Here is an 18991-nt window from a genome sequence, read left to right as displayed (position 1 = left end):
AATTGCCACACCCCATATGGTCCCCCAAGCCTCACCAGTACTGACCCTAAATGCAGAGCCAGGAGTAAACTTTGAACACTACCAGGTGTCTAAAATTCTTAAGATGAGCTGGCAAGTTTCCATTCTGCTAGACTGAAGAGTGTTTTGTAAAAGCATCTACTTAAAGTTTCAGGAGGAATCTGTGGCTCTCCCTATAGACTCAGGTCTTGCTGAGATCCTGGCCTTGTGACTGGATGAGCATGGAGCTCAGTTCCCCACAGAGACTGTCATGGTGGCGCATTCTAGGCATACACAAGTGAGACACAGGTAGTGGTGAGCATGACCTGGTCTCTGTTGGAGAGGAAAGAACACACATTTCCTTCCTCCTTCTCACTCAATATTATTCTACAGATGTAGAGTGTGTGTAAGGTGATTATAGTTTTTCTTTTTCCCCAAATAAATAAATCTCTGAGATCTATGTGTTCTCAGTGCTTTTGAGAATGAAAATGCACATTATGCTCTCTGTATTTTGCAATGTTTTGTAATTGTGCACCATACACTTCGTTGCCGATGTGTGCCACCAGAGGCTCACACTTGAGTGTGGTCTGATTAGCACAGATAGCTGTGCTGACATCTACGTAATGATTCACTGGGAAAGGCTATTGCTAGGAGCTATAGTACTTGAGCTTTCTAAGTAGACTATGATATGTGTTGAGGGAAAGCTGGGATGGACCATAGGGCATAACCTGCTTTTGTGAAAACAGAGGCTGATACGTACTCCAGATTTTATTGAGTGTACTTCAGAATACCAGCTCTGTGACCCCCCTGGAGTGCAGTGTGCTAAATCACTTGCAGGAATGACCGTCCTCTTAGATACTTGAGTGCGGGTGTGTTCCTTCACTGGGAGCCTTATAGGGAGGGGGAGGTGATCACAGTGGGTGAAGGAGAAAAGGGGGCCAGAGTACCCACACCCACTGCACTAAGGTGGAGTGTAATGTTTTCAATATGTACAGATGCCTTTTGTTTTGTCTATGGCTGTTCCTGCTCCAAGGTAGCAGCCTTCCCTTGTCCCATGTGAAGCCTGTCAGAAGATTTTCCCTTTTTTTCCAGTTAGAGCAATAGAGGAAGTTGTGGTGTTTGCATGTATTTGTGCCACTTCAAGTCATGGCAAGTGCATGAGATACAAGAACAGTAGCATCTGTGCCTTTGAAGAGGAGGTGAGAGAGACCCCACAAGAGTTGTTGAATTTAAGTGGGTGGGTGGGATACCTATATTATGTTCTGTATATGGACAGTCTGTTTTCGGTTTTGTCCAGAGGCGATTTATGTCGCCATCAAGTTATCCTGTGCCCTGTGTTTGTTCCTCTCTGTTTTCCCCCAAAGTCCTGTGTACTTACCATAGTGACTCTTTGAGAAAATAGTTTAACAACTCAGGTTTTGAGGGGCTGGAGAGATAGTCAGGGGTTAAGAGCCTTGGCTTTGCATGCAGCTGATCCCAGTTTGATGCTTCACACCCCTATAGTCCCCTGAAGAGAGCCAGTATGGCCACAAAAACAAAGATTAAAGAGAACAACAAAGCTTTGGGTTTTTAAATACTTTCAGATTCACATGAAAGCCGCAAGATTATCTGGGGTCCCCAGCATCAGCCTTTTTCCACATTGATGTTCACATACATTTCTGCTGAGATCTCTTGTACCCTGAAATATCTAGCCCATTTGGTAATGAATTGCAGACCCCACTGCTCACTCTTGTTAGTGTCTGTCTTCCAAGAATCTGAATTCACAACCAGAGAGTGCAGGCATCAAACTAGGATCTGTGTGACCATCATCTTGGCAGTGAGAGAGAAAGGTTCTTTCTGACCCTGGAGGCCATCTGGAATCAGCCATTAAATTTCACAGTCTCTCTGACACTGTTTATTTGGAAATGTTCCTTGAGGTTTGTCTTTTGTGACAGTGACATTTTGAAGGGTCAGGACCTGTTATTATTTTTATCATGATATGTAAATTTGAGCAGGAATATCCTGCTTACCTTTTGAGCTTTCCCAGGACAAGCACAGGTATGGGGAAATGCCCATTTAGAGGACAAGGGCACTGTGCCTTTAAGCACACAGTTCATGGATCAGATGAACTCAGCCCCCATCCACACACACTCTGGATTCATTCTGTGGCTTATTACTCTTAAGTGTTGGATGCTCAGACAGACAGCTCCACCCTGATTTAAGCATGGCAGTGCTTTGGATGCATTGATCCACACAGACACCCTTGTGCCAGAGACTGCAAGAAGCCACAGAGATAACAGAACTCTCAGAAGGCATTCATGTCTCTGCCCCTGACTGTCTTAGCTCCTAGAGGAGGGACAATGACCATCAGGGTTGATGCTGGAGGGATTCCCCCTGCCTCCCACCCCCAGAACTGCTTTTCCAGGAGCTGTGCATGGAGATGCACAATCTTGGCAGCTTCTGCCTGTGGTGAGAATCCTCAAGACCACTAGATTTCCTTTTGTCCTCATGTGTCTCCATCAACACATGGGAGTGTGTGAGTGCAGGTCTATGTCTAGGATCCCGTCAGGGGAGTCTCAGCAGGAAGATGCTGTGAATCCAGTGGCTGGCTCCCACTGGATGGACTTAGTAAGCACAGATTTGGCTATGGGAGAACCTGTGTGCCAGCCACTCCCCGTCAAGTATGTGGTTAATTCCAACTCAGTGTTCATCTACCACTGGGGCTGATGCTGGGGCTGATCATCCCAGGCTGCCTCTCTCCATACCTGTGCACTTACCTGACCCAGCCTCCCTCACTCTGCACAGGTTGACTAATCTCAGTGACCAGTAACTTGGGCACGACCTGGGCACAATGGACAACAGCACATGAAGCTCATTTGAATATTGAATTGGCTTTCTACAGTGGGTGAAGATCTCTGCTATAGAGAGTGCTGGGGCCATCCAGGAGATTGGGGAGGGGGGGAAAGAAGGGGTGCTGAGTGATTTTTATTTTCCCTGAGAGGGGGATGGTGACATGAGTCTGGGAAGTCCTGCTCTGTGTGGTCCAAGAGTGAATGACAACTGTGGTGTATGATTGTCAGGAGCTGCTTTTTTCACCCGGCACAGGCATGTGTGAGTATGAATTGACCAAAGGATGCTTAGACTACAAGTGCAGCGCTGAACCAAAGCAGAAAGGAAAAGATGCCTTTCAACTGGTTTTGATAGGAACAAAGTTTAATTGCAGTGTCAGTGCATTAGCATCTTTGTAGGCTGTATTTGGACTTAAACTCTTTGTGTCTTGTATAAGAAAGGAAGTTCCCTGTGCTGTCTGGCTCTCATCATGAGTGCTATTTCTCTAAAAAGTGTAAACAGAGAAGTCTAGATTTTCTAGCTTATTTGATGACTTCAACAACCTGGGCTGCCTGTTTTCCGATACTAGTTGTTTGAGGTCTTCATTAATTGGACTTGGAAGCTGATGAAAAATAAGCTGCTTTTCTGTGATTAAGGAAAGAATAATGAGACATCTGCATGTCAGTGTGTTAAAATCAGGCCCTGCTTACGAGAGGAGTCACATGGAAGTTAATGTTTTCATGGCGAAAACCATTAAGCGTTGCTTGAATTAGATCTGGGCCTGCTGTTTGTGGTGTCATCTCCAGCTGTAGCCAGTGTTTTTCCTGGAGCAGGGAACAGTGGTTCAGCTTTCAGTAGACAGCCTTGCCCCATAATGATTATGTCCCACAAGAACAGAAACAATGCAGGAGCTGGCAACCCTAGGCTGCCAAGCTTTCTGAGAGCCTCAGAGCCTGTGGCTTCAGCCCTTAGTGTATTGGGTAGTTCTGATGACCCGACAGTGACAGAGATGGGACTGCAGGTCCCATGACGCAATGCAATTGAGGGCTTATAGAGGGAGATCTGTTCCTGCCACATGTAAGGTCTTTGAGGCCACACCTGGCATCCTAACTGCATTATCCTCTGGAGCCAGTCTCTTGGGTCTGAGGAAAGGGAGAGACATAAAGCCAGAAAGTAGTATCCCATGGTCCTTGCCCCACTCTGCACTCTCTCCCAGAGGGATGCCAATGAAACCTGCCTCTTGGGCTCTCCTGCCATTTGGATTTTGTGTTTGAGCCAGTTGACACCTACACTGAGTTACTCCTCATAGCTGTGTGTGTGTGTGTGTGTGTGTGTGTGTGCGCGCGCGCGCGCGTGTGCATGTGCGTGCGTGCGCATATGCACGCGCACCAATGCCATTTCCACACTGCTGTGGCTTCTCCCTATATACGGAACCATTTGTAGTCTTAGGTGTTTGAAAGGAATTGCAGTGAGGCCTTGGGAACTTTTTATAAAATACTTTTCACATCGGCCTTTGCTATATTTTTCCTAGCTGGACAAGAGCAGTGACATTTTGGTTGTGGTTAAAGTATGTCAGATTTTGTTAGCATTTGGGCTGAAAGGCACCGTAGTCTTTAGTTTGGAACCTAGGGTTTTAGCTCATGGGCCCTCACACAGGAATTGCTGGGTTCTCTGACTTCTAAGGCTATTGGGAGCACAGCGACTGACTGACTACAGGCTGGTGGGTATCCATGGTCCAGCCTGCACTGGCCCTGGGCTCTGGGCCCTGACCACATAGTAGCCTTTGTTGCCTGAGAGATAATGGGAAGAAGTCATTGTGTCCCTCCAGAAAGCCTCCTCTCATATCTGAGACAGTGTGTCTAGAATTGGGGGTGATAGGAGCTCATGGTGGATGTGATTTTTCCAGGACACTTGGCCATCACATTCCCTGCACTATAACATGGCTCTGGGCTCTGAAGTGCTGCGGGAGGTATGAGCTGAGATAAACCTGTCACCCTGGTGATTGGCAGGAAGTGAATATGGTGTCCGACTACTCCGTAGCCACAACTGTGAGTCTTGGAAACATCCTGAGAATCCATCAAGACACCCCTTGACTGTGGCTTCTTGTTCTGACATGCAGAGACATGAGACCTGCAGAAGTCTCTGCTGCTCAGTGTTCATATAAAATGTGCTTCCCACCCAACTGTCTCCCCATCATTATGAATATATGCTGGGATGGTATCTTTTGGACCCACAGGCAGATGAACTTTGCCCTAGGTACACCTTAGCCCTTTGTGTGTGGGAGGGCATCCCTCCAACTAGTGCTGCACAGGTTCTTTGGCCTGAACCCTGCCATGCCTGTTGGGCAGGATGTGTGTCTGGAAAGGGTTCCCCCATAGAACCTTTATAGAGGTGCCAGAGAAATAGCACAGTGGTAGGGTGTTTGCCTTGCATGTAGGAAGACAGTGGTTCGGCATCCCTTATGGTCCCCCAAGCCAGGAGCAATTTCTGAGCACATAGCCAGGAGTAACCCCTGAGCGTCACAGGGTGTGCCCCCCTCCGAAAAAAAAAAAAAAAGAACCTTTACAGAAAAGAGAAAAGCAAACTGGACATGTGACTCATTTGCCTCTGTTGAAGTTTTATAAAGAACAAGGTCTTTTGTTTTGTTTTGTTTTGATTTGTTTTGAGGCGACATCCAGCAGTGCCTAGGAATTACTCTTGGCTCTGCATTCGACTCACTCCTGGCAGGCTTGGGTAACCATATGAGATGCCAGAGATCAAACTTGTGTCAGCAGTGTGCAAGGTCATCACCCTACCTGTTGTATTATCATTGTAGATCAGCACAAGTAGTGCAGGAGCTCAGATACTGCATGGAGTCCCATGTTCTCTGATAGCAGAGCTTGCTGAGTTGGCTCTTGCATTCCCTGTGATAGGACAGCATACAGTGTGCTTGCTTGTCTTATTGCCTGACTGCCAGGAATTTTGGGGCTCAGCCTTGTTGCAGCTAGGGCTGGCCTAGGTTCCCAGAAAAAGAGGCTCCTTCTCTGTGTTGTTCCTGGTCCCTTTGCACTTGTTTCTTTGCAGGTGTGGAAGTTACATGGATCCACTTGAGTCGTGCAAGTTGGGTGTACTTAGGTGTTGTGTTTATTGAATCAGGTGGCCCAAGGGTGAGGGGGATTGGCTGGGCCATGGAATCTGGTTGGGTGGGCTTGTGGTCCATGCTGTATTGAAGCCTGAGATAAGCAGCTATAATGACTTAGCAGTCCTTGGTCCTCCCTCTGTACACTTGGTTCACCAGCTCATGAGTAAGGCAACAGTGTTGTAACAAAGCGCAGAAAGGCAGATAGGGACCAAGTTATCTAGTTCTGGGTGGTGCCAGGTGATTATTCTCCCTGCCCAGCTCAGAGGTGCAGGCTTGCTTTGTGTGTGGCCCAGCCAGAATATCTGGGAGAAGAACCAAAGCCAGAGCCAGGCAGCTTCTGCAGACATAATGGTTGGCCCGGGCAGTGCCCTGCACATCTGCTCTCCCAACTTGGACAAGTCCTTGCTGTGGTTATTTGGTGTCAACATGTTTCCCAGGGTATTACTGGTTGCCCCACTTCTAACTTGAAGATGGTTCTGGCACCAAAGCTATGTCTGTGGCTAGTGCTGTGTTATATATTCTATGACTACAAACTCCCGAACCCATCCCCACTGATGATGACGATGAGGTGTTCAATATCCTGTAGACACAAACTTGGAGACCCGTTCCCCATGAGATGGAGCTGTCAGTGTCTGGGCATCCCAACATCAATCCTTACTGGTTTTCTGTTGGTACAGTCCAGTGAGCCTTTGTGCCATGCACCCAGGAAAGAACTTTCCTGAGAGATGCTCCTGACCCAATTTCTGAAGGCGTCACTCATATCTTTAAAAAAAAGTATTGAAGGGCCATAGTGGTGGTGCAAGCGGTAGGGTGTTTGCCTTGCATGCACTAGCCTAGAATGGACCGCAGTTCAATCCCCCGGCATCCCATACTGGTCCCCCACGCCAGGAGCAATTTCTGAGCACATAGCTGGGAGTAACCCCTGAACATCACTGGGTGTGGCTAAAAAATCAAAACAAAAAAAAATGTATTGAGCTCTGACCAGGGAAGCTGAGGTATGAATCCTTCCTAATTTTAAAGGTAGACTATTTGCATAAGACCTTCCAGACCTTTGTCTTTATGATGTATTTGAAAGAAGCAAATTGCATCTAAGCTCCAGTTTGCCTGTGTTACACAGTACTGCTTCAGAAATCACATTTTCTCCCTCCATGAAGTGCTTGTTTTCCCAGTCATAGCATGAGGTTAGCAGTGAGTCCTTCTGGCTCTCTGGCCAATGCCTTGTTGCCCTGGTCTCCTCTCTTGTGTGTTAGTTTCTTCCCAGAGTCCTGCTTTGGGGACTGAGCCTATATGAGTGGAAGGGATGGAAGCATGTGCCTGCCCCCTCCCTGATTTCTGGGATGCAGGCACCAATCTCATGACACGCTCTTTGGGACAGCAATGCTGGGACCACCACAGCTCTCTTAGAGGGGTTATATATGGAGCTTGTGCCTTCACTGCTGGTGAAGTGGGGATTGCCATCAGGCATAGAGGCTGCTGTGCCTCCAGGCTAAACCACCCTGCATCCCTGGATCCCTTCATCAATAGCCGGAGACAGATTCATGGAACTTGATCCCTGGAGAGAGGGACAAAGCTGACTCTTGTGAATATGTAGCACATGCAGAGTGCTGTCTGGCATCAACTGGGCCCTGACGTGAGCCTAAAGTTTTCTTCATGGGCCAAGAAGGCAGCTTCATGATGGAGTATGTTCTGCACACAAATGAACCCTTCCTTGGGATCAGTCCAAAATAAAAGAAACAACCAGCCAACAGGATCAGGGTGTCAGAATCCTATTATTAGGGCACTTGGATCTTGCATTGTATCTTTGTGATCAAAAAGGTAACTAAGATACAGAATTTGCCCTCAGTAGCAAACTCATTCTGAGTTTGAGGTGAGTTTTTGGGAATCTCCATCCAGATGAATCATTGTGATAAAAATCTTTCTAAAGTTTCAGTGTGGTATAGATCAGAGGTTCTCCGACTTATTTGACCTTCTGCTCCCTTTTCTGCCTTCCTGGAAACTTCATCCTTCTTTAAGCTAAGAGTCCATTGGAGGCCGGTGCCATCTCCACACCAATTTTTCAGGGTTCCCAGGGGAGGGCCGTGGTATTAATACCTCATTTGAGGAAATGCTAGTATAAAGGGAATCAGCATTATCCACCTCTGAGAAATGGTGCTTTTCACTGAAAGGGCAAAGAAGCAAGAACAAATGACAGCCTGAGTGCTGGGGTCTGCAGCCAAGGTGTGCAAACTGATAGGTTCATGTCCTGAGCTTTCAACCCTGCAGGGATGATGGCGCTCCAATTGGAAGTATGCAGGGCACCACCTCCAAAAGCCCTGGGGCTTTCTTGCCCCTGCTCTCCCCTCCCTGCTACGGATTCCTCCCTACCACAGTATGAGGCTGCAGGTGCAGGCAGCCTGGGCGACACAGGAACACCATTGGCAGCTAGATCCACCAGCCTTGCCAGTTGTCAAGGAGCTCTGAGTTGGCACAACTCTTGGAGTCAGTGGAATAGCTTCCTCCACTGACTGGTATCCAGAAGCTCCTGTTGGCAGCTTCATAGCCTGTTCCATGCTGACCCACATACTGTCCTTGCCACTGGGACCTGGCAGTGCTGTGTTACTCGGCTTCAACTGCACCCCCTTCCTTTGTGAGCTGTAGAACCTTGGGGTGACTTCCTTTGTGATGTCACTTGTACATGGTCTATGACCACCACCTCTCACCCACTGTTCCAGAGGAGTGGTGGGCTACATGCGAACACTTGGGTCCATCTCTCATCACAGCATACCCTGATTGGATTCTGGCCGACTTTGGTTTCTGGCTTTAGTGAAACTTGCAGGAGGTCCCGACTTTGAAGCCCTCACTTAGCCAAGCCTCACACACGCTTTCTTCATTTTAGTAAGTCGCGGTTCTTATTTTGAATAAGCCTCTCTTTCAACCTATTAATATTAGTCTACACTAAAATTAACTTTCCTCTAGATTATTCTCACACAGAAGCAGCAAAGTAATTTTGAAAGTTAAATCAAAACAAAGCAATCTGTGTGTAGAGCAGATAAAAATCACAGACTGTGGTTTCGGAGTGCCTCTACAGGAATCGCTTACATAAAGCCCATTTCCTCCCGTCTGGCCATGGAAGGAGAAAGGGAAATGCCCAGGCCTTATCATGGTCCCAGCTGTCAAACAGGCACTGGGACACTGTGTAAACAGTAGTGAGCTGGGTGCTCCAGCAGCTGGTGGGGGTGACGGGACACACATTCTCAGCTGACTGCATAGTCCGTGATTTCTTGGGGGTACACTGACCTATTAAAAATAAGGTGACTTGTTAACCATCACCTCCTTCAGCCTGCTGAATTAGAAGGGAGTGCTGTGGTTATTGGATGTGGATTGGTTGCAGGTGGGGTGATGCCCAGAGAGGATTTCAGACATGTAAGCGTTCACCTTTTTAAGGTATAGCCTCTGATGTGGAGTATGTGTGTTGGAGTTTACCTTTCTTTTTTACCTGAGAAATGGGTTTAAATTCTGGAAGAGGCCTGAAGACCTGAGGGACTATTCAGTGATAGAGCATTTTCCTTAAGTGTCAAAACCCTCAGCAATCACCAACAAAGAGGTCCCGATCTCTTCTTGATGATCGTCCTTTGCTTTCTATATCAAATAGGATCATGTGGGCTACCCTCATCTGTGTCTGGCCCTGGACACAACCAGGCCAGACACTTTCTCCTACACAGCTGCCCACCATCAGCTAATGGGTATGGTGGCACATCTGCACATGCTTTACTTAGCCTCTTAGAGCAAATTATTTCAGATCATTGGTTTCTCCAATAAATTGCAGCTACCAGAAATTCACCCTTGGAAGAATCTAATACAGACTCATCAGTTACTTGTGGTATCTTCCAAGTTGGTTCCCGCCTCTGCCTCTCTGCACAGGACTCTGGTTCAAGGCAGAATTGCATGCAAGAGCATGGTACCTTGTCCATGTTCCTTCCAGGTTAAAGGCCACTTCCTGCTGGGGCCACTTGGCCTGATGTCAGCTCCCTGTAAATGAAAAAAAAGAAGATATAGTTTTCAGTGATGCAAGCCCAGCTTTGGAGAAGAAATTCAAGCTTCATGTCATTTTTCTGCCAATGATGTGATGTCCCCTGCAGGGGAAGAGTTTTGGGGAGTTGGGTGGAAAGGATGTTGGTGTTGGGCTTTAGGGATAAGGGGTTCTAGCATAGCTGTCCAGATGGGATCGGCCATCTTTAGTAGGAACAACCCCCATCATCCTTCTCCCTGCAATGAATCTGATCTGAAAAACTGAGAATGGTTATTTTATTGTTCCAGGTCTTTCTGAATAATTACCAAGCGGCTGAGGCCCACCCCCACATGGTTCTCTTACGACTATTGCGTTACATCGTCCGCCTGGTGCGGAGAATGCAGTGATGACGGTTTCCTGCAGAGCCAAGATGTGTGCAGACACTTCAATGTTCACACCACAACCCCCGCACCAAGGTCTCACAGTGCCATTGTTCTGCTACAGGCAGCGCCTTTCCCGAGAGAAGTGGGCAGGCATCGAGTGACCACCAGCTTCACCAGACACCCAGCTGCATGTGGGCCTGGCCACATGTTCATCACCACCTAGCAGGATTTTGGATGGAAGCTTGTGAATGTAAATGAGAATTCTATTTTTTTAATGTACAAACCATGGTTCTTTGGAGCAGGATTTTATGCAAGAGCAGTGTTTATATGCAGTGTGGGTTTTTTTTCCACCTCCTTTAATAACAGGTTTTTCAAAAAGGAAATGGAAACTTTTCAAACCAACTTGTGAATGATTTTTATACTAGAATTTTTTTAAGAACCTGTTGCCTAGTCTCAGAGGATTATATAAACTCTGTCGTGAAAACTAAGACAGCTACTTTATAAAGCTGCCTTGGTTAATTTTTAGGAGTTACTGTACAGATATTTTTAACTGGGAGAGGAGTGATATGGTCTCTCCCTGCTATTGCCTCTGACTTTTTTTTATAAAAAAAAATAATTATTAATACCAAAAAAGTTCTTAGGGAATAGAATTGATTGAAGGGGCAATAGGTCTGTTAGCCTGTATTGATATGCCACTCCTGTTTTGTAAATATTGACTTACCTCCTTAAATTCATTAGCATCTGTGGCAAAATGTCAGACTCTTGTCAGTGAGTTTTCTTCTCTCCTCCAGCCTGTCTGGACGCCGCTGATGCTCGGATCCGGTGCACCATAGTCACACCATGACTGACCATAGACGTACCATGACTAGATCAGGACATGGGTTTAGCTTCTGCCTCTGTTGTGTACAGCTGTTATTGGCTGGTAGCTCGGTGGTACTGGTTTACATTTAGTTTTGATGGACTTAATCCTCGAGAAGTCTTGTGAAGAGGAAAGAGTAGGAGGGGCGGCAAGTATGTTACCACTTTGCACTAGGCATTTCTGGTTTCATGGGCTTTTCTCCCAGCTCAATTACTGAGATAGCCACCAGACCCCTTAGAGCTGAGCTCAGGGCCAGGTGTCTGAACCTCAGTCCTTGGGGGGAAGTGGCATAGGCTGTGGGTGGAGCAGTAAGACAATTGTTTCCTGGGTAGTCCTGGCTTTTCATCCAACCAGAGTTCATCTGTCCGGAAATGCATGGCAGTTGACTACTACTCTGCATCCACTTTGCTGTCCTAGTCTGCTTTTACCCTCATCATCAGATGCTCAGTTGGGCAGAAGTCCATAATGGTTTCTCAACCTTCTTTAAGATGTGTCTTAGTTGTTCCATTTCTTTTGGATTTTGTTTGTGGGGTCACCCCACTTTCATAGAGGTACACTTCCTCCGCACCTCTCCCTGAGAATTGCAGCCACCAGTTGGTCCATTATTTCAAAGGCAACAAAATGTCCAGGGAGACTCAAGAGAGGAGCAGATTAGGGAGCATTGAGGGGAGGGGAAGGCCATTCAATGAACCTTGTAACTCGCCATTTCAAACCTCAGTTCATCGGTCAGTTTTCCTAAAAGTAATACATGAGTTTTTCAAGCAAGTCAGTAGTGCCAACAACTATTTTGTTTGTTTTTGGCTCATCATGGGCCAGTGTTATCACATGCTTAAATTAATGGGAAAAAATCCATTTATTTGAATCTTCACGATTTTATATAATATATATATATTGCATATACATCTTTTCTCTAGATATATTGAGATATTTGATTCTAAATAATCTTTCTTTTTCAAAACATTCACCCCTCCCCCACAAATAACCTCCTTGAAGTCTTGAATATTTTTAAGGCTATGCTGAGTCTCCACTTGTGTTCTTGATGTGTCTTGAACTCCTTTGTGGGGTCAGACCACATGCATTTGGTGGTAGGAAAGCCACAGTCATGAACTTGCTGGACAAGAACACACACACACACACACACACACACACACACACACACACACACCACACACCACACACCACACATACACACACCACACACCAAAGATGTATTTGATTCTGGGCCCCTCCTCTCCCAGAATCCCCATCTTCATGTACCCAGTCTCTCTGACTGGAGCACTTTACTCTGCTTCTTTAATACTGCGGCTCCCAGGCCATGGAAGCAGCTAGCAAGGAAAGACCAGATGGAATTGTAGAAGTATTAGATAAGACTAGAAGCTGCTGGGACTGAGAGATGACTGGATGTCTCTGTACTGTACTGTCCGTTGATCCCCATGTCTTCTCGTGCAGAGAGTATGCCCATGTTGGCATGCCTTCCACATTTGACCTCCTTCATGTTTTTGTAGATGAAAATAACTAGATCCCTTTTTGAAAAACATCATGCGGGTTTGTGCCTTGGACCACCTCTTCTCATGTGAGGTTTGTTGAAAAGTGTCCTGTGTCTTATCACAGAAATGCAATAAACTCAAACAAAGAACTGCATGAATGATTCTTCCAATGACCGGTCCTGCCCAGAAAATGAATTTATGAAGAATTTTTAATTTTTTGTTGTGGTTGTAGGGAAACCCGACTAAAAATATTTTTGCTTCTTATTTGGAAAGAATATGTACCCAGTAGATTATACATGTTTCTCTCCAGTTCCATGTTCTGAGTATTGTATATATTTTGACTATTTATTAGATTAGGTCATATTTTTACTTATCAACTGAGCCAAATGTCTGTGTGCAATTGTGTTTTCTTTACCTTTCTTGTAATATTTTGTACAGCATAAATGAGTAAAAAAGTCACTGTTTTTCTAAACTTTTTCAGAATCAAGGATTGTAAATATTGTAGATTAATTTTTTTAGTGTAATGTGCCCTACTGTTTCATAATGCTGTAACTTGTAGAAATATTGTATATTTATTTCTTGCTATTTAATGTTTTAAAGCTTCTGGAAAGAGTGTTGACATTCCCCACCCCCCTCCCTACTGTTAGTTGCTTTTCCTCTGAGGTGGTGACTGGTCTGTTCCCCTGCAGGGTCATATTTCTGGCCAAATGGGTTTAAATCTTTGAGATGAAGCTTGTGTTTGGAAACCCAATGAGAAACTCAATCTGGCAACCTACAAACTTTACTCCCAAGAAACAGCCAGTGACTTTCTATTTGTTCCAAAGCAGTTAAGCTTCTCTTAGAAATAAAAGCTGTTAACTGCATTTCACATTTTTTAAGAAATAGCAAAGTATCTTTGGCATCTGGGAAAGATTTTCCCAATGAAAATTTACTCATGAGAGCTCAATGTTGAGAGAAATGAAAAGGTGCCATTTCGGTAGAGGGTGCTGCCTGAGAATACTGAGGGATGGGAGGGGAGTGCTACTCAGCTTCCTGTGTTGGAGGTGTGGTCTTCACTCCCACAGAAGCTGTCAATACAGCTCCTGGAGCCCTAAACCCTTTGTTCCCCATCCCTTCAGCTGGAGTGAATCTAAGTGAATCCATTCTCGGCTACTCCACCTCCCATGAGATTCTGAGGGACCCCCACTGACCTGAGTGAAGATGTGAAAGCTCTTAGAAGAAGCTTTAGCCAAGTCTCCTTAGATCTGTCATCCCTGCTGAGTTAGCTGGTGCCTATGTGTATCCACTCCACACATGACTTTGTGCTAGGAGGTGGCCACACGCGAAATGCTAAACCAGTCAGGATGAAGCCTATGTCCCATGAGAGGTGTTGCATGCAGGAAGTTGCCTCAGCTCCCAGCCAAGTGACTTGACTACTTTTTATTTGGGAATTTCAAACTTTAGATGCTCACCTACGTTTTATGCCCAGGTTCTGTGACCACTAGTTACTGTATCAGAACTCATCAGGTACACATGTATAAACAGCACTGATCTGTCTTTGTATACTGATTCATCACTAACTTGTTTCCTAGAACCCAGCATATGTAGCATTTGTATTGCAATTTCCCTGGCTTACTTGTGTTTTGCACTGATGGAATTTGACAGGGTAATTGCCACTTTACTTGTGCAATACTGCTGTATATAACTGCAGAATTTTTTTAAGAAATTCAATCTTTTATGTTCTTAATGAATTTTATATAAATAAAACTTTCAACTAGTATTTGGTGAACTGGTTCATTTTTCATACAGTGTTGGCAAAACAACTGAAATTCAGTAATTCAGCCCCCATCCGTACATCTTGTCTACCCTTGACCATTTGCTGGGTTCCCTTTGTATCAAGAATTCTGGCTGGAAGTCAATTCAAATTAAATTCAAACAGCTCTTCAAATCTTTGGAGTGATGCTATAGTGGATAGGGCACATATGGGGCAAGGATTATGTCCCCCAAAACCTGCCAGGAGTGATCTTTTGAATGAAGAGCCAGAACTAAACACACTGATGTGCTCTGCCCCCCAACTGACCTTAAAGTGTAAGTTTTGGGATGACTTGCCAGACCAACAAACAGTTTTCTCTGCCCACATGACTCAGCAGGGTGAGTTTTTTTTGTGAGTGGTAGCCCTTGGTTCCCTGTCTTCCTGCCTCTGTACCTGTCTTATAGATTAGAAGGAAAAACAAGATAGGAAGGTGAGAAGAATTTACCTACTGGACTTGGTCCAATCCCAGAGAACCACCAGCCAGGACTGATCCTTGAGGGAGGTTACTTCAGCTCCTTAGAATCATTCTCTGAGTTCCTGTCCCTGGACTTCAGGCCTGAGCAGCACCTGAGTTAGAGATGATGGAGAGAAGCCAAAGCTTCGTTTGGGGCACTTGCTCTAGAATCTGAATCAATTGGCCATTCTATTTGGGATGATATGATAGGGACACTAAGGCTGAAATTAAGCTTAGTTTTAAACTGATACGCTGTTTATGCAAATAATGTTGTTCTGGTCTGCCTTATTTTCTGCTAAGCATAATTTGAAATGGAATGGTCATATACATGAAGGGAAATTTCATGACTTCATTTTTCCTAATAGCTGTATCTATTTATTGTGTAAATATCACAGTTTCGTTTAGCACATATTTGCTTGTTGGGCACCTTGGGTTGTCCCAGATTCATAACGCAATTGTAAAGTAAGCACTTGCAATGAACACTACAGTGCAGAAAGAATTATAGTATTGTGTTTTCGTAATCTAGTAGTACATCTAGTAGTTTGTAATGCTAGGATCCTCTTGTGAGCTCCACGTTTCACGTTTTTTGCGGAATATCTACCATCTTATTTCCCCTAAAGTCGGATAGAGGACATACACTAGCAGTGAATGAGAGTTTCCTCTCTCCTACATCCACACCAGCACTGGATGCTCATGTTCTATGTGATGTGGGCCGACTGTGGCACTGAGCTAATACTTATCAATGCTTTGATATGCATCTCCTGCATTAATAGTGATTGTGGAAATTTTTTCATGTGCTTCTGACCCATTCCTATCTGTTCTCCTTTGATGCCCCTATACTAAAACGTGGTTAGTCATTATATCTCTCCATTTTTTGATAGTCTTAGATGTTTTCTTGTTAAAGTCCTGTCAGTACCTTGAGAATCCAGATAGATAAGATAGATAGATAGATAGATAGATAGATAGTGCTAGATAGATAGAGTAGATCCTGACCTTATGGTGAGGAGGGATCCCTGTTTGCTAGGGTTTTGTTGAGGATATTTGCATCTGTGGTCATTAGGATATTGTTCTTTTTTTCTTTCTTTTTTCTTCTTTCTTTTCTTTCTTGTCTGCTTTGGTTATCTGGGTATGTTAGCTTCGTAAAAAACTATTTGAAGGTGTTTGTTTTTCTGCAGTTCCCTGGTAAGAGCCTGAAAAGGATTGGCAATGGTCCCTTTTGAAAGGTTTGGAAAAATTTGTTAGGGAATCTATTTGGGCCTGTGCTTTTTGTTTTTGGGAAGATTTTGATGACCATTATTAATTTCCTCAATAGTGATGGGTCTATTCAGATTTGCTATACTTGGCACAACTTTGGGAGGAGGTTCTACAAATCAAGAATTTATCTATTTTTTCCATGTTTTCTTATTTTGTGGCATAGAGTTTCTCAAAGTAATCTCTGATTACTTCTTAATTTCAGTAATATCTGTAGTGATCCCCTTTTCACTTCTAATTCAGTTTTTAAATATCTCTCCCTTTGTGAGTTTTACTAGTGGTCCATTGATCATGTTTATTTTTTCAAAAAACCAACTCTTGTTTTCACTAATCTTTCAGATTATTTTCTGGAGTTTCAATTTATTCATTTCTGATCTAAGCTTTATTATTTCCTCCACATATTTTTGGTTCATTTTACTGATCATGTTCCAGTTTTATAAGCTGTGCCTTTAAGTTATTTATGTAGACCCCATCTTCCTTCATGATGAGTGCTTGAAACACTATAAATTTTCCTCTTAGTACCTCTTTTGCTGTGTCCCACATATTCTGATCACTTGTGTCTTCATTCTCATTTGTTTCTAGGAAACTTTTGATATCCTCTTCAATTTTGTCTCTGACCTACTGATTGTTCAGTAATGCGTTGTTTAATTTCCAGGTGTTAATGTTTTGTCTCTTTGTAATTCACCTCTATTTTCAGTTCATTATTATCTGACTAGATAGTTTATACCATTTTTATCCTCTTTATACTATGGAGCTATTTTTATGGGCCAGCATGTGGTCTATCTTGAAGAATGACCCATGTGCATTTGAGTAGAATGTGTATTCAGTATTCTAGGGTTAGATAGCCCTATATGTATATACTAAGCTACTCTTCCACTTTTTTCCTTCAGAGCCAATATATTTTTTATTAGATTTTAGCCTGTTTGACCTATCAAGGGGTGACAGGGCGGTATCAAAGTCTCCCACTCTTATTGTGTTGCTAATGATGTTTGCTTTGAAAATTTTCAGCAACTGTTTTAAATACATTGCTGGTGCCCCATTAGGTGGCTATATGTTTAGGAATGATATCTTCTTGTTGTACCTATCACTTGATTACGAACTTTCCATCTCTGTCCCTTATAACTTTTAAGAGTAAAAAGTTTTTTCATCTGATATTAATATGCCCCCTCCAGCCTTTCTTAAAGAAGTTTTTGCTTGAATTACTGTCTTCCAACTTTCAACTTTGAGTTTATTTTGTTCTGATTATTCAAATATGCTTCTTGTAGGCAACAAAATGTTGGATTCAGCTTTTTTGATCCATTTGCTACTCTATATCTCTTAACTGATGCATTTGATCAATTGACATTGAAAGATAAATGTCATGGGATTTAGTATAATCTTTTTGTAGGAGTTTGGTGAGTCTGTTAGTTTGTTTTATCTTAAAGTAAGTGTTTTTGTTCATCTTTAAAGATGGTTTTGAGTATAAAATTTTTGAGCTGTAGTGTATGTGTGAAGCTTGTATGTGAAGTTGTTTATATGTGTATCCTTTCAAACCTGAATGTAGGTGGCTAACTTAAGTATCCTTGGTGGAGAATTCATTTTGTTGAGTTTTGTCACTATATCCGACAACTGCATTCAGGCCTTGAGGGTTTCTTGTGACAAATCTGTATGTCTTAAGGATGCTCCTTTGGATGTTACTTATCTTTTTGATCTTGCTAATTTCAGTATTCTATCCCTATCTTTGGGGTCCACTTGTCTGGCATCGATGTGCTTTCTGGACATTGCCAAGCAGACTCCTCTTTCTGGTTTTCTATTAATCTGTTCAACTCTCTCCAATGCATAGAAGGCTTTTTACCGCTCCCTTTCCTTCTCTTTGTCCCCCAATTCCCTTTATTTTGGCTGATCCCACTGTCACCTTCTATCTGTCTTTAAAACTTGCTCTATCTTTCTTTTAATCAAGTCTTTTGATCTTGGTGAAGCTGAGGGCAGATCCATAACCTAAGTAGTCTGGGCCACAATTCCATCAACAGACCACATGGGAAGACCTGTGGTCATTTAGGGTTCCTTGGCCTTGATACTTACTTATACAGTCACCAAAACCAGTGGTTGGGATTTCAACTTCCTCTGGGCTCTGTGAACTGTGCTCAACTAGCCAGGGCAGGATTTAGTTGTGGCAACTTCTTTACTGGATCACTTCTACCTCTCACAGACCACCAGTCTGTTGAAAGGGTTTCACAATATATAATACAATTCAGAAAGTGCAAAGTTTTCATTTGTTTTCCATTGGCTAAAGCCAGCATGATGCCAGATTAGATAAAAGCTATCTTTGGTAGAAGTGGTTTGGAGGTTGACTGGCAAATAAGCACTTCTACCACCAAGTCTCCTTTTCCTGATAAGTGGAAATTCATCCTAAGGCAAGGCAATTCCTAAATTCTCCAGGAGTTTTTTACCAGGAAGAACATTAGATCATTAGAATGTCAAAGGTTTTTGCTTTTTAGTGTGCAATGCCATATTGTATATGTATTGCTAATAGAAAAGCAGGAAGACAGTCATAGCAATAACCGGACTCCTCTCTGAATAGCCCTTCTTGGACAGTCACTCTTAAAAAGCTCCTTGAGAGATCTTGTCCTTTTGTATGCATAATGGTATCGGAACACTTAGACAACCCATTACTTTTTGTGTAATTCAAGGTGGCATGTGCCCTAAAATTTAGTTCAATCATATCCCATGCACAGGTGAAAATGCAAAAATGCTTACAGATTACCTTCCATGCTCAGGAAGCTGTAAGCAAGGGTTTCCGAGCAGAAAGCTAGTCTGCAGAGAAATTCTCCAAGAGGGAGCTGTCTTAGGACTTAAAGGAGAGTAGAGAAGC

At 43.8% G+C, this 18991-nt stretch overlaps 1 protein-coding gene across 1 annotated transcript in view; it reads left to right on the top strand.

Annotated features, from left to right (window-relative positions):
• The window catches only part of BCL2L11 (BCL2 like 11), a 42618-nt gene extending 30298 nt beyond the window's left edge, over positions 1-12320 (top strand). Inside the window, exon 4 of the mRNA XM_049784441.1 lies at positions 10223-12320. Coding sequence (XP_049640398.1) covers positions 10223-10321 — 99 coding nt within the window. The 3' untranslated portion in view covers positions 10322-12320. The remainder of the gene's footprint in view (positions 1-10222) is intronic.
• Positions 12321-18991: the final 6671 nt, after the last annotated feature.

The sequence above is a fragment of the Suncus etruscus genome, chromosome 12 (genome assembly GCF_024139225.1).
Source record: "Suncus etruscus isolate mSunEtr1 chromosome 12, mSunEtr1.pri.cur, whole genome shotgun sequence".
Taxonomy (NCBI): Eukaryota; Metazoa; Chordata; class Mammalia; order Eulipotyphla; family Soricidae; genus Suncus; species Suncus etruscus.
The sequence above is the reverse complement of the archived record's forward strand: the minus strand, read 5'-3'. Positions and strand labels throughout refer to the sequence as shown.